The sequence below is a fragment of the Strongylocentrotus purpuratus genome, unplaced genomic scaffold (genome assembly GCF_000002235.5).
Source record: "Strongylocentrotus purpuratus isolate Spur 01 unplaced genomic scaffold, Spur_5.0 spur5_scaffold_8, whole genome shotgun sequence".
Lineage (NCBI taxonomy): Eukaryota > Metazoa > Echinodermata > Echinoidea > Camarodonta > Strongylocentrotidae > Strongylocentrotus > Strongylocentrotus purpuratus.
Genome location: NW_022145614.1, coordinates 8,450,734 through 8,465,182, shown reverse-complemented (window position 1 = coordinate 8,465,182; position 14,449 = coordinate 8,450,734). Strand labels below are relative to the sequence as shown.

Here is a 14,449-nt window from a genome sequence, read left to right as displayed (position 1 = left end):
GCATATATACTGTAATGATGAGTATGTATTATTTTAACTATATAACAGATAAAGATAGCGGTCAGAGCAAGATGACTTAACATGGTTGAAAGAACTTAGTGAATACTTTTTGAAATATTTTTTTAAGCTCAACGGGGGGGGGGGGGGGGGGGTGGGGGGGGTATGGAGCTCTTTTTTTTAACTCCACAACCCCCCCTATTTTTGTGGCCAGGGAAGGGGGACCGGGCCCCTGGATCCGCCCCTGGAAAATGGTAAGTAGTTTGTTGCAATTTAATTCCTTCGCTTAAAGGACTATATTATTATGTAATTTTCTCTATGAATGCTAATTAGGAAAGTGCAACTGCTGACCTCATGAAACCATTTAAAACATTAAAACATTAAAACATTTTTATTTCACTGGTTTCTCTTTTTCGCTACAGAATTGAGCGTACCAAGCTGTCGACGTACTTGAATGCTGGTGACCAATTGTTACAGATTAATGACATCGATGTGGAACACAAGGGAAAAGATTTTGCTCATATTTGTCTCGGCAGTGTGAGCTCATCTCATGTACGTAGTAAGATTAGTTAGTTGAAAATAGAAATGTGATAAGCTGGTATATACAAATATCTGGCTATGAACTGACAAGAGATGTTCAGTAATTAATTTTTGTTTATCAATTCGTATACGCACTGCTTTTCAACGTGCCTTGATTTTTTTTGCAATTACCTGATCAAGAGCTTGAAGGATTATAATAATGTTTCGGCGATTTACGATAGCATCTTTGTCTTTCTAGTTTCAAACTGAGATTGGTGCAAAGTCGGATTGGGCAGTGTTTTTCTTTGCAAGTGTATACTGCCCCTAATTTCATTTGATGAACATGCCGTGTTACTGTAATTTTACTTTACAGTTGTTTCACATAGCATTTGGGGTTTTCTAATAATTTCTCCATTCTTTAATTTCCTCCCTTAATCTCTACTTCCATTTTAAATAATATTTAGAAAAACGAAACTCCATAAATAAACCTCATGTGAAACCCGTTATATTGGAAGACGCAATAATATAGTCTTCCCACCTTATTTTACATAAAGCTTTATTGTTGCGTCCATGAGAGTATTATTATTAGTATAGACTACCCAGACCATAGTTAGGAATTGTCGTGTAGAAGCAAGAATGTGTCATAAAATCGGCCTAAAAAGGCATATAATAATAATAATAAATACCATTTTTTGTTTTAATTTTTACCCAGGGTAGCCTTATCAGTATTCATTTATTCACATTTTCGAGGGCCCCCCAAAATAATTAGTGCTCACTACCCCCCCCCCCCCCCCCCCCCCCCCCACTGAGCGAGTTATCGGCCGGCGCAATTATCAAATTTTCGGGAGCAAAACAAAAACAAATTAGTGCTCACTACCTACCCCCCCCCCTCCCCCACTGAGCGAATTATCGGCCGGCTGTTTCGCCGCTAAATATTTTCTCACGAATTGGGCCCCCTCCTGGATCCGCCCCTGGCATGGCTACATGATTCACAATATGAATTAAAATTCCCAGCAGAACACAACATTAAACTTTAATTGTTAGGTTAAGAATGTATCACTTTTAGCAAACAAACAAGAAATAAACCGGGATTACACTAAATGTAACATGTTGACAGGGGCGGATCTAGCTTTTTGCCAATGGGAGGGGGGGGGGGGGGGTTTGACCCAGTGGCGGATCCAGGATTTTCCAAAAATTGCGCCGTTTTACTGATTTTACTTTTTTCTTCTTCTTCTTTTCCCCTTTTCCCCCTTTTTTCACATGGCCGCCCAAGGGGGGGGGGGGGGTTAAACCGTCGAAACCACCCCTAGATCCGCTCCTGGTTGACATGCCTCTTTTTCATGTGTCTTATTCATATCTAATAAAGCTTAATCTTTTCTATCTTAAATCATTACAGATCAACCTCAAAATTCTCCGACAGTTTCACCAGGGATGAGGGTTTAAGTTCCATGGATAGTCTTATTTGTGGACATGAATGTATTCTCCATCAGTTGCTTCTTAGGGTCAAATGCCAGCTATCTGGTGGTTGGTGGTTATCTTACCTGACTGCTAAGAGTAAGCAACCAGACGCCCGACGGCTTTAGGTCCTCTCCGAAAGACCTGGTAATGAGGATTAATGCCATACCAAAGGGCACTAGCGCATCGGGTCACCGGATTACGAGACCACTGCTCTACCAACTGAGCTATCGCGCCTCCTATCTACGTCACAGTACTTAATGGCAAATAGCGAGGTTTATGAGAGGACAAGTGCTGCAATCGTCCCTATTATTTGCAAAACAACTACCAATATAAAAAATAAAGCATCTCAACATGATCTTGTATTCTTTATACAACGGTAGCAGCAAGTTGGAACCACGTTCTGGCTATATATAGGAGCAATGTTGTTATTACGCCAAGGTCAAATCCACCGTCTTGAACCGGACGGGATTCATGTAGGGACTCAGGAAGACGAAGGAGAAGAAGAAGAAGGACGACAAGAAAAACGATGTATATTGATGAAAATTCAGTAATTGTTTGAGTTGCAATTCATCGCATCGTTTTAAATGAGTGGATATTTTAATCTCCATGTGGTCATCAATTCTGTGATATAAATTCTCTTCAAAGATTCACCTGTTTAGAGAAAAAGATTTGGTGTTAGAACTAGGGTTGCAGTTTAGCAAGTAAATTTGCTTTAATCCTCCTCTACCTCACAATACTAAGTTGTATCTGGCGTTGCGATATATAAAAAATGCGGAGATAATGAAAAATATTTATGTATAATAAAAAAAGTGGCGCTAATCTTTTGTCAGGGTAGCCCTGCCCCATTTACCAATAAGTAGTGTTCTTCCATTTACATAAAAAGCATAACGTTTATACAGAACAGTTAAAATAAAATTTCATGGTAAATTTAGAAAGATATAACACAGCAATAATAGACGTGGCACAAACGAATACTCGTTAATATTATTACTATATTTTGGATAATATGTTAGCCTACATAATTCTTTGTGTGACACGGTTTGAAATGAAGCTCATAAAAACTAAAACGATACAGAGTGATCTGGTGGCTTTATGTGAACTATCATATTAGCAGCTGTCATGATTCAAGATAATGGGACAGTGTGCGAATTAACTAACACTGCTATGAGTACCTAATGTATACAACATGTTATCATTTGAAATTTGGTAGAGCAGTGAATAACTAGCACCATCTTTCTGGTGACAATTAATTGATTATACAGGGTATACGTATATGTAGAGTCTAAGAAAACGATACATGGTAACAACGTTTCATAACGTAAATGAAATGTATATCTCATTCTTGCTGTTTTGCAGTTAATCATTTCATTTTAAGAAACAAAAAGAGAAAGAAATCAATTGTTAATGAAACTCCGGTCGGGATAGGATGTCTGAAAGTGCAGTTGATTTGTATTCCCGGCCCTTTGACTGTTTCTAATTCTGTTTCGTTTGGATTATTATAATATATCTTCAAGTGCCTTCTATTGCCTTCTGCTGTATAATAAGATTATGTATAAGAGGCTTATGTATTCATTTACGAACAAAAACTGATTATTTCACAAGCCTTGCGCTTTTGAAGGTATCCATTCATCTATTGTTTTACCAACAGTACTATTTATATTCTGGTTTGCTTGTGGATAATTGACAAATGAAAAAAGATAAAAGAAAATGATAGCACCTTGCATCCTCCCCTGATCGATGACGTTCTCATGGTCGAATATCATCATGAAAGAAAGATGCTCCCAATACTGTCTGTGCCCCCCCCCCTCATGGCTGAATCCATAATAAGATGCTGTACATTCCATTTCGTGGCTTTAAAGCAAAAGTAAATTACTTGAAGAAAAAACAACATAGAATTAGAGCAATCACTTTAATCCAATGAAATATCGGGTTGCCAATCATTATTTTGTTTCCTTGTCTTTCAAGCTATATATATATAATATGTATAATAGGCTTATGTATTCATTTACAAACTTTTACTGATTATTTTTGTCGTGTATTATTGCATCATTAAGTGTAAATAAAATTTATTTTGTTAAATTTACCCTACGATATGTACAATTGCTGTCATTATTACAAATAAGTAAAAAATAATTCAATTCATCAATTAGGAAGTAACTTGAAAGTGCCAAAGGCCAAAGTGTTTTTTATTAAAGGATTTAAGTTTATATTTTTATTTAAAAATATTTGATTATTTTACAAGGAAATAATCCTCCAGTTTTATTTCTTAATGCTGCTATATCATGTTTGGGCTTTTACCAAAGCACCCAACATAGTATCAAGAAATTGATAAACTAGGGGGGGGGGGATCGACTGTGAAACAGGGAGGATGTATGCCAGCTTGGATCCATGCCACTGATGCCCATGTCACTATATAAGCGGCAAGTAAATCCCTCTTTGGGAGGGGGGGGGGGGGGGGTGAGCACTAATTTTTTTTTGTCCCCGAAAATTTGAAAATCGCACACCCCTTTGAGCACCAGGGGAGTGGTCCCGTCTTCTTCTTTTTTAAACATATAAAGGTAAAATTAACATGTTTTTACCTGTTTTTTTCCCAGGGGAGGGGGCCTAGATCCGCCACTGCATATAATTACAATGCCATCAGTATGAATGAATACTGATGAGGCTACCCTGGGTAAAAAAAAAACATATTAATTTTAATTTATTATCAATATTATTATATGCCTTTTAAGGCCGGTTTTATCCCCCCCCCCCATTCAGTGTTATTTAGGGAACGCATATGCTTGTTCCCTTTCGCTGGCTTTTCGTGGGCTTTTTCTGCCTTGGAGACCCCCCTAAATCATGAAAAATGCTCAATGTATCCCCCTAAATTCTAAATAATTTCTCAGGAGTCCAAAGAGATGAGAGAAAAAAAGAAAAAACACCCCTCTTTCAAAGAAATCTCCGGGTGAAAAGTTAATACACCCTTTTATTACAATTCTTGGGCCGGACTTTGTCGCACGAAAAGTACCCCTTTACCGGACATTTTGGTAACACGCATGGGGTCCGTCCGTTCTCAGAGTGGGGGGGGGGGGGGGGTTTATGACACATTCTTGCTTCTACACGACAATTCCTAACTTCAATCCTGGACAGATACACTATACCGTTCCTAACGCAAACCCTAACACTAAATTTACGAGAATATTAATATGAAGGAGTGGAAGAGGGGCAATTATCCCTTGATCCTGACAGATTTCCAGCTACATAAGGAAGGGATCGAGCACATTTTAGGTACTCATTTGTGTCAGGGTTTAAAACTTCCACTCCATCAGATCCAATTTTTGATTCCCAAGCTTCTTCCAAAATAACTCTTTGGGGTTTAATGGTGATCCACCCCATCCGTGACTCACGCCTAGGTCCTCAAAAAATTGTTTCCTTACTAAAATAAATAGATCACCGTAAGCTCAGATATTTTGATCCCTGGTCCTGAGGCACTAAAAATGAAAGAACAACGGAGTTTTCAATCCATGCACTTGCTCTAATCGTGACTAGACTCACATATATAGCGCATTTTTTTCTCATTTTTTATTTGCATCATTGAAGACACTTTAATCCTTCATTTTGTTGCCAGACATAGATAGAGAACCGAAAAAATTAGGATGTAGGCAAGGTCTAGTCGCATAATTCTGTTGTTTTACTTCATTTTTGAAAGCCCATAAGGTCCTTACATTGATCTTGTGAAAATATAGAACGAATTTTTAAATACCGGACCTTCATCGAGGTGCAATCATTTGCAGTATGGAGGTCCTTTTCTTTGACACGCTAACCCATGAAACGAGTGAGGTGAGTCCCGTATGTTCATTTTTGTGTTATATCTAGACTAAGTAAATGCCTTGAGTGACTTGCTAACTGTAACACTAAAATCATCCAAATGCAATTAGTGAATAAACTTCCTAATTGGCAGTCGATTTGTGGTCATTTTGTTTTCATTCTTGGTTGGATTCCTCCAAAAGACGCCGTAAAGGTGTTTAAACTGGAGGGTTTCAATGATAAAAAAGTCTAGAGTAAAGGAGCCCGTAATCGGCCAGCTCCCGTTTTCGGCCAATTGGTTGGATACAAGGTAAAATCACTCTAAAATACATCGCATAATAGCATAACACATATCCCACACATACCATACCATGCCAGTGTCACTGAAGAACCACATTTGCAATGGAAAATATATCCTAAAATATCACATTTTAGCGATGTAATCGCCGGTCCCGCTACCCAAATCTGAAAAATCGAGTATCTTACGCGTGTCTGTAAGAAATATGGGTACCATAAAATGAGCTTTATTTCAAGTATTTTTCAGATTTAAAGCCCGATTTTGTGCTAGTCGCAAGCTCAAAAGTATGTCATCGCATGTATTAAATCAATGCAGCCGCACACCGCGACGCACACACGATATCTCTATCTAATTCAGATTCCAACTTCCGATCACCGCTGTGCCCGTCTTCGGCCAGGCGAGCACCAGGGAGCTCCGGCGTGGGATACCTGCTCCGCCCGCTTGTGCTGTACATCAGCGCGGAAACGCACGGCGCGCGCGAGCGCTTCCTATTGACTTTGTACATGCGGCCGTAAACTGAAACGCTCGGCCGATAACGGGCTCCAAAACAGTGAAAATGAAATGGATATTGTCATGGCAATTCGTGATTTTTTTCTGGGATTCTTTTTTGTGTAAATAATAATAATATTTGCTTCATGATTTGAACAAGAAATGATAATAAATAGGAAGTAAAGAGTCCTAAAAATAGGATTTTGTCTTAAGTGGCCGAAAACGGGCTACTTTACTCTAGACTAAGTTGGAGTTGGACTGAGAATTCCTTTTGAAAATGAAAATTGAGCCATGGAACAGAGTAGGCCAGTAGGGCTCGTAGAGGGCGCTGGTCCGAGAATAAGGGTCGTCCGCATTAACATGATTAACGAGGATCGTCTCTGTGAAAGTGGACAGACGTGTCCTAAAAATTAAGGAAATATTTAAGGATTGTAGACTATGCGTTTTCGTGGACGATTTTTATTTCCGAACAGCGTGTTGGCGATGCGAAAAATGGATTCCGCAATGATGCTCCTTAATGTTTTCCCATTCAATTTGCACAGGGACTAGTTTCAAGTTATGAATGATAAATCTTGGGGAGATGGACAACCCATAAAAGTAGAAGGTGAACTGGCCGGTATTTTATTACGAGGAATCAATTTTCAGCATTGCCAGCATGCGGATCGGGAACCCTACACTCGCAGAGCGCCGAAGAAAAAAAATGTCTGCGAAAATGCGGATCATCTTCATGTTTTAGGATACTGTTTGTCCACGTTTAAGAGGATATCCTCATTTATGCGGACGATCCTCGTTCTCGGACCAGCGCCCTGCCCTAACTGTGGAAAGCTCAGACTCAGAGAAAACATAATTAAATGTCTTTGCCTTCACCCTTTGGCAAAGCCAAGACATATTCCGGTAGACCCTTTTACATGTATAACTACAGGATTGTTCAATCTCCTTTTGTTGAATTCCTCCAAATAATCCTGGAAAACTGCAGCCTGCAGCCTGAGGATTAGCAGAAAGCTGACAAGTAGGAATGTTTATTTACAATTCATCAATACAGAATGTTAAGGCTTTAGAATGCAAGTCAAATAGGAAGAGAAGTGACAGATTATTGCTGTACCTTTAACTATTCGGACCTAAAATGCATGAAGACTGTATGCTAGACCGATAGCTTTAGTTGGAATAGTTGCATCTTGTTTATATACCGTTTTGTGAATCATCTATTTTTAACTAATGTCAACTTGTCCAAAGCAAAGCTCAAGCGAACTTGAGTCTGTACTAAATAGTACATGTACATACAAATTGCTAAACTGGTGTAACATAAACTAATAATTAATTTGTTTTATAATTATATTAAGTTCTTTGATTTAACCTCTATTGTTAATCGTAGGAGGTGAACATGGATCTGGTGCGGTTCTCCATGCCTGTATGTATCCATGAAGTGAGGGTGATACCCAGAGGATACAGTATCCATCCAAGCATTCGAGATGAATCTGGAATGGGGTAAGTTGATTGTACACCTGTCAAACCTACCGGAATGTACACCATGCATTGTCTTCATCGATGGGTTGAATTAGCAAGTTTGACATGAAACACGTTTCCACAGAGGAATTCTTTGTAATCACTGTTGTGAAATCTCTTTTCCTTCAGATGTAAAAAGACTGTAATGAATGTACCTTAACCATATAATCATCATATGAATTTAGATCAATAGCTTTTTTTTTTATGTGTGAAAAGAGACAGCAGTTAAAATAATGCAATGCCAGTGAGTGTGTTAGGTGGTAGGTCATCAGAAATTCAGGAATTCTTACTGCCAAACAACTATTCACCTTCCTCTTTAATAATAATAATAATAATAATAATAACAGTGCTTATAATCCCTTCTGTGGCATTAGGATAGCAGACAACTATCTAACCTGAACGTTCTTTAGTAAATATTTGACCTTATATCTTTGTTGTCTGAATTGGGATTAAATGTTTGCTCTCTCTGGAAACAACCTTCAGACTATATCGACCTATTTCTACTTCAGGACAAAGTAACGGCTCTGAAGTGGCAAGATTTGTCGCTCACGGCAAAAAAGGGGTTCAGCTTCCAGCCAGTTATTCTGTCTTGGTTTTAGCATAAAGGATTAGAAATTAGTACAGGATTAAAGGAAGATAGTAGGCAGTTTCCATGTGCAGTAGGTCAGAAATCGCTGATGCCAGACTTGGTGGAATTGCCATTAATGGGTGTACAAATCTTGCACATCGCAAACCCGTGGTCCCATCAAGAAATACCCCCCTAGTCTCTCGGAGAGTCTCTGGGTGAGGGAACTGTAATGACTTTACCACATAGGACATTTACATAAGGCCTGTTGGTAAAAATACTGAAGGCTAATCATGGTAATTGACAACACTTGTTATTAGATAAACACCCAAATGGTGTAGAATTCCCAATGACAGCCCACTACTACGCATCATTAATGTATATATTCCCTTTTCAGGCAAACCAGTCCTCATAGCTTCAAGCTGGAAACCTTTGTCCACAAGATGACGAGTTCCAGTGCCATTTTTGAGAGGCTTGGCACTTTGGAATACAAGGAGGGCAGTGACATACAAATCATTCTTAAAAATCAGGTAAAGTCTGTGTGTCTTTAACCCATTGACTACTGAATTGTTGTATTGCCCATATGTTCAATACAGGAGCCACCCAGTTCCAGCGGGCAATGGGTAAATATTGGCCGGGCAATTCTGTGAATGGGTGCTCAGACATTTGAAGTTTGTGCTCCTTGACTACATTGTACATCTGACCACCATATTTCAATCTCTACATTGTCTATATTGCTAACAGTGATATTATTTCTGCAATTTAGAAAAATATAAAATTGAAAATAGACTAACATTATGTCTTTATTCTTACATTTTCATTCTGCACCTGATGAGTGAATCTCATACATTTCTGGAAACTAAATGTTTGAGAAAAACTAAATTTTGAAAGTAATTGAAAATATACTTTCTGTGTTCAGTTTCATTTTTTAAGTATTATTTTTAATTTTATTTAAATTACATTTATTGGTTTCATTCATGGAACATACATTATTTAAACCCCAGGTTGCCACTGAGAGCATGGTGGTAAGAGGACGGTATGGACGGCTTACTCTCATGGTCTTGGGTATGCTAGCCTCTAGGGGTAAAGAACCAGAGAGGTCCCCTTCTCCCCCTCCCCCACCACCACCTCCACCACCCAAGCAGGTGCCTCAACCAAGTAAACGACCAAGTAAGTCAATTCGCCATAACTGCTTTTTAGACTTTGTAATCTTATATCCGTACATGTTTCTGAAACAGGCAGTGTTGATGATTTTTTTTTAGGGTAACTGTTTACTTATTTGGAAACTGTTTCTCGAAGAACCTTTTCCTAAATTATATACAATTGTGAATGATGGAAATACATGTGCATGTTTGCTTGTTGGTCAGGTTTATGGTTAGTCATTGTGAGTCATGAGTACTGAGTGGAATTAAAATTCTGTTGATTTCCTTAATTTTAGACATTGTTCATGGATACATAATTTGTTTGGAAATTTTTTTTCGATGTTTTGGTCACATAGTTAAAATTTTGGGGTAATTAGTAATCACTCATATATTAAGTCATCTTGTTTATGCAGTCTTATCTATCTGCATCTAATTTGATGTAAGAAATGTTGATATAGGAAACATTTTTTGGTGTTTTATGTCCCTTCTTTACATCTCTCAGTTGAGGCTGTCATCTCTCCTGAACCACCCCAGCCCCACCCAGCTCCCGATCAATCTAAACCAGGAGAATGGGACTCCTGGAGCCATGAGCAGGAAGCTAAGAGATCCAGGTACAGCGAGCCTCCTCCTCCTTCTGAGCCTGTACCGGAGCCAGTTCACATACCGACCACCACCCCCATGCCCCAACCCCTCCCACCTAAGAAGGGGCCTAGGACTCCATCGCCACCCCACCCAGCATCGGGTGGAGCCGAGACGTGGGAGGATCCTTCACCGAGCGATGAGAGAGAAGGACACATGTGGCCAAGGGATGAGGGCAAGGGAAGGGGAGACTGGCAGCAAAGGACAGATCCCTGGGAGATACCGCCGGCGGATGGAGCTGTGCCCGTCCCGGAGCATGGAGACGGAGGCGACGGATGGGAGACGACTGATACCTGGGAGCCTGGATACGAGGAGGAGTGGGAAGGAGAGAGGGTTGAGAGGGGTCACCGGGGACCCAGGACTCCTCCTGGAGAACCTGATCACTCCTCCTCTGACTACATGGAAGGAGGAGTAAGAGAGGAAGGTAACAAGGTGGAAAGGTCTGTAGAAGGGCCAGGTGATGATGATGAAGATGAAGGAGGAATTAGGAGAGAGGAGGCAGACATATTTGAACCTCTCTCACCAGAGGAGGGGCCATCACAGAGAAGAAGATATCCTCGTCAGATCCAGAAGCCATCGTAGAAGGTCTGTATGTTACTTAAATATGTGAAAAATAAAAGAAGAACAATTGACGTAATGTACCTAGACTATCTACTTGTATCAGAAATAAATATTGCCTCTGCCATATTCTGTATGTTTTTGCAAAAAATATTTACTGACGAGTATACGTAGGAAAATGCTAAAATTAGTTTTCTATATTTATAAAAAACTCTATAGTCATAATTAATGAAAATATGAAATTAAAGATGTTCAAGCTTAGTATATAGAGGGCAGCACACGGACACCTCCATAATCTCCCGAAGGAAACTGGGATGTGTACATCGGAGCCGTTTCGGGGTACCGCGCGTAATACCATAATAATCGTACATAGCACAGTCATAGGAAGTCTGCATGAACATTTGCAGTGTAGGTATAGTGCACACAAAGTGAAATATCATGTACGCATACGTTGAGTGCTCGCTAAAAGTTATCTAACAACGCACGGACATTGACCATAATACTTAAAATAATCTTCAAATATCAAATAAAACTTGCATGATTAAATTGTAATAAATATATTTTACAGAACTATTATGCCGGTCGGAAGCAGTGTTTTTCATCAGGAGTGGTGGGCGGAAATCCTCTGTGCTGGTCGGGCCCGCCCAGTGCCGACCACCGTAGCTATAACACTGTAGATGACCATCCATTCAAAAAGTTTCTTTGAATTTACTTGCATTTTATGACGTTTATCAATTTATACAGGAGAGATACAGCGATCTCAAGACAATGATGACACAGACAGCGTGGGACAGGGGTACGAGGATATCTTGAGCGACGAGGAGGCTCTGGAGGAAAGCGTGGATAGCTTACGTGGTCTCATGTTAGCTGGGGTTGACCTCGATGGGCTGGAGGATGACACGTGGCCAGAGATACCGACCTTTGACCCTTCCAACATGAATTTGTGCCCCTCAAGGTATATACTTCTTGCTCATATCCAGTAACATCTCTTTGTGAATCGAAATCATAAGGAATAATTTGATTGTGAATTCCTTTATTCTATGACTGTGTCTGTTCAGTGCTATATAAAAAATTAAGCTCACTCACCGTGATCAAAATTACAAGAGACCACCTAAGTCGTTTCCATCCCGAATTAATTTCACGTTGTCTTCTAAAACTTGCATATAATTATGAATGAATCTATTCCCCTGTTTTTTCCTAGACTTTCAGTGACCTTGACATGACAAGTAATGAGAAACTGAAGATGCAAAGTAAAGACCAGTCTGGTGATCTACCCATCGGAACCTCTGCCATTCAGGATATAGTCAAAGAATTCAAAGATTCGGATCACAATGCAAAGTAAGGGTCGCCTTCGAAAGCTTTGAGAGGTGCGGTGTTTATGCCATCTTTTTTACCAAGAGGATGATAAGGGAAGAACATATAGATAAAAGCATTTGTAATGATTTCTATACTTCTTCTCTTTACGAGATAATGCTACGTATACATGGTAGAGAAAAAGGAACCTGGTAAAATGCCGCTGCAATTCCTTGTATCACACTGATCATATACCTTTACATTCATCATTTTGTAGAAATAGTTTCAGGGGAATGGTACTTGACATGTTAAAACCTGTAATCTACTAATTTAGTCAAACCTGACAACGACAAAGTCATTTCAACGAAAGGGATAGTTCAGACCTCGGTTAAAATTTCTTCATTAAACTTTAGACTTAATTTAGACTCAGCTTTAACCCAGCATGGATTTAAATTGAGTCGGATATGGACCATTGTGTATAGAAATCCAGTAAACGTAAAGCACTTATGTGATTTTAATCTAAAGCACTACATAGATGCAGACTGCTATCACTTCAACCCTCTCCCATCCACAGATGGGTGTCTGCTCTTGAAGATCTCCCCTCCCACCTCGGCCCTGGCCTGGCTCACCTCGGTCCAGACACTCTGGACACCATCATCCACTGGACCCTGGAGGCAGTGGACTACCAGGTAGCCATGAAGCAGACCTTAGCGGTCAACATCAGGCAGCTCAAGGCAGGCATGAAGCTGACGTGTAACCTGTGTGAGCTGGGACCAACTGTCTCTAAAGTCTTTGTGGTAAGAGAGTGATGTAATAATTCCGAGAGATGAACAGATGTGGTCCCCGTTTCACAAAACTTGTCATCAGTGACAAATGACGGTTTGTTATAAGCTACTGAAATCCTTGCTTGATTGGTCATCAGCAGATTTGTCACTGATTTTTGTCATTTGTCATTGAAAAAAGGCTTTGTGAAACGGGTCCCTGATTGTTTGTAGAGGATATAGTTCATTAGTACATGTAAATAGTATTTGTCTCACAAATTATGCGTTATCTTGGCTGCCTGCAAGAATGACATTACTGTCATTCACGATACGTTGCTCCTATGGCAATATTTGTGGAGACATATAAGTGTTGTGTGGCAAGGTCTAGAAGTAGAATATATGTTGAGCCACTTGGGCCTTTTATGCTTTAATTAGGAATTTGAATTGGCTGATTCTGAGTCTATCCTGTAGGCCTAATGGTCAGAAATTTGCTTAGATTAAGCAGATGTTCAGTGATCCTACTTGATTTGTTCTACAAGGTTTGTGAGATAAGGTCGAATTTTGCTTTTCTGTTCAGGATGCTGGTATCCAAGAAGCTCTGATAAAGCTCATCTTTACCGAACACATGGCCTCATCTCTCAAGCTTCTTTTGCTATCAAAGGTGAGTACAGTCAAACCTGCTTTAGTGGCCACCTCTCTATGAAGACCACCTGTCTATAGAGGCCACCTATTTTGAATCCCTCTAGAAGGAAGTGTGTGTTAAAGAACCTGTCTAGAAAAGCTACCTGTCTACAGTGGCCACTTTGTGTGCTTTCCTTGGGTGGCCTTAACAGCCAGGTTTGACTGTTTATGCAAATTCAAAGATTGTATCACACTGAAACCCTGTTCTAGGCAAGACACAACAAATCACCACAGAAAACTGCTGATGAAGAACATTGTCAGTTTGAGTGTTAAAGAATCACATATTCTATGATCTATATAATTATAATGATAAATGCAACTTTGTGATGTGTTCAAGGCTTAGGTCATTTGTTCCCCACAGTGGTGTCTAAATGGAGTTTAAGTATAGTTGGACGTGGTTGAAATATCAACAGTTCAGATATTATGTGAAAAACATGAGGGGGTGGGGGATCCATTCCTGAGACAGATGATCAACCTTGAAAACTGTAGGCACCATGTAAGGAAAGAGGGCTGCGATGTTATGAGGAATAAAAAGTGCTCTGTAAAACGAGAGGATCAAATTCGTGATCTGGATGAAGGAGAGAAGGTTCACTTTGATACTGGATTTTAATTTATTAGATACCGACTTTAAAACTTATTTATAGGGACATGCACATTTTTTTTTTGTATTACCAGTAGATATTGTATTGCTTTTCATCAATTCAAATAGTTTGCACATAATAATTCAATCACACAACTGGTATTATCCCATGTTTTCTTT

The 14,449-nt window shown here is 39.5% G+C and overlaps 1 protein-coding gene across 1 annotated transcript in view; it reads left to right on the top strand.

Moving 5' to 3' along the window:
- Positions 1–5,560: 5,560 nt before the first annotated feature.
- LOC580517 (protein virilizer homolog) overlaps positions 5,561–14,449 on the top strand; it is a gene marked incomplete in the record, with an annotated part of 33,823 nt that continues 24,934 nt past the window's right edge. Inside the window, 9 exon segments of the mRNA XM_030975595.1 lie at positions 5,561–5,793; positions 7,920–8,032; positions 9,013–9,145; positions 9,620–9,785; positions 10,260–10,975; positions 11,704–11,826; positions 12,156–12,292; positions 12,822–13,044; positions 13,586–13,657. Coding sequence (XP_030831455.1) covers positions 5,749–5,793; positions 7,920–8,032; positions 9,013–9,145; positions 9,620–9,785; positions 10,260–10,975; positions 11,704–11,826; positions 12,156–12,292; positions 12,822–13,044; positions 13,586–13,657 — 1,728 coding nt within the window.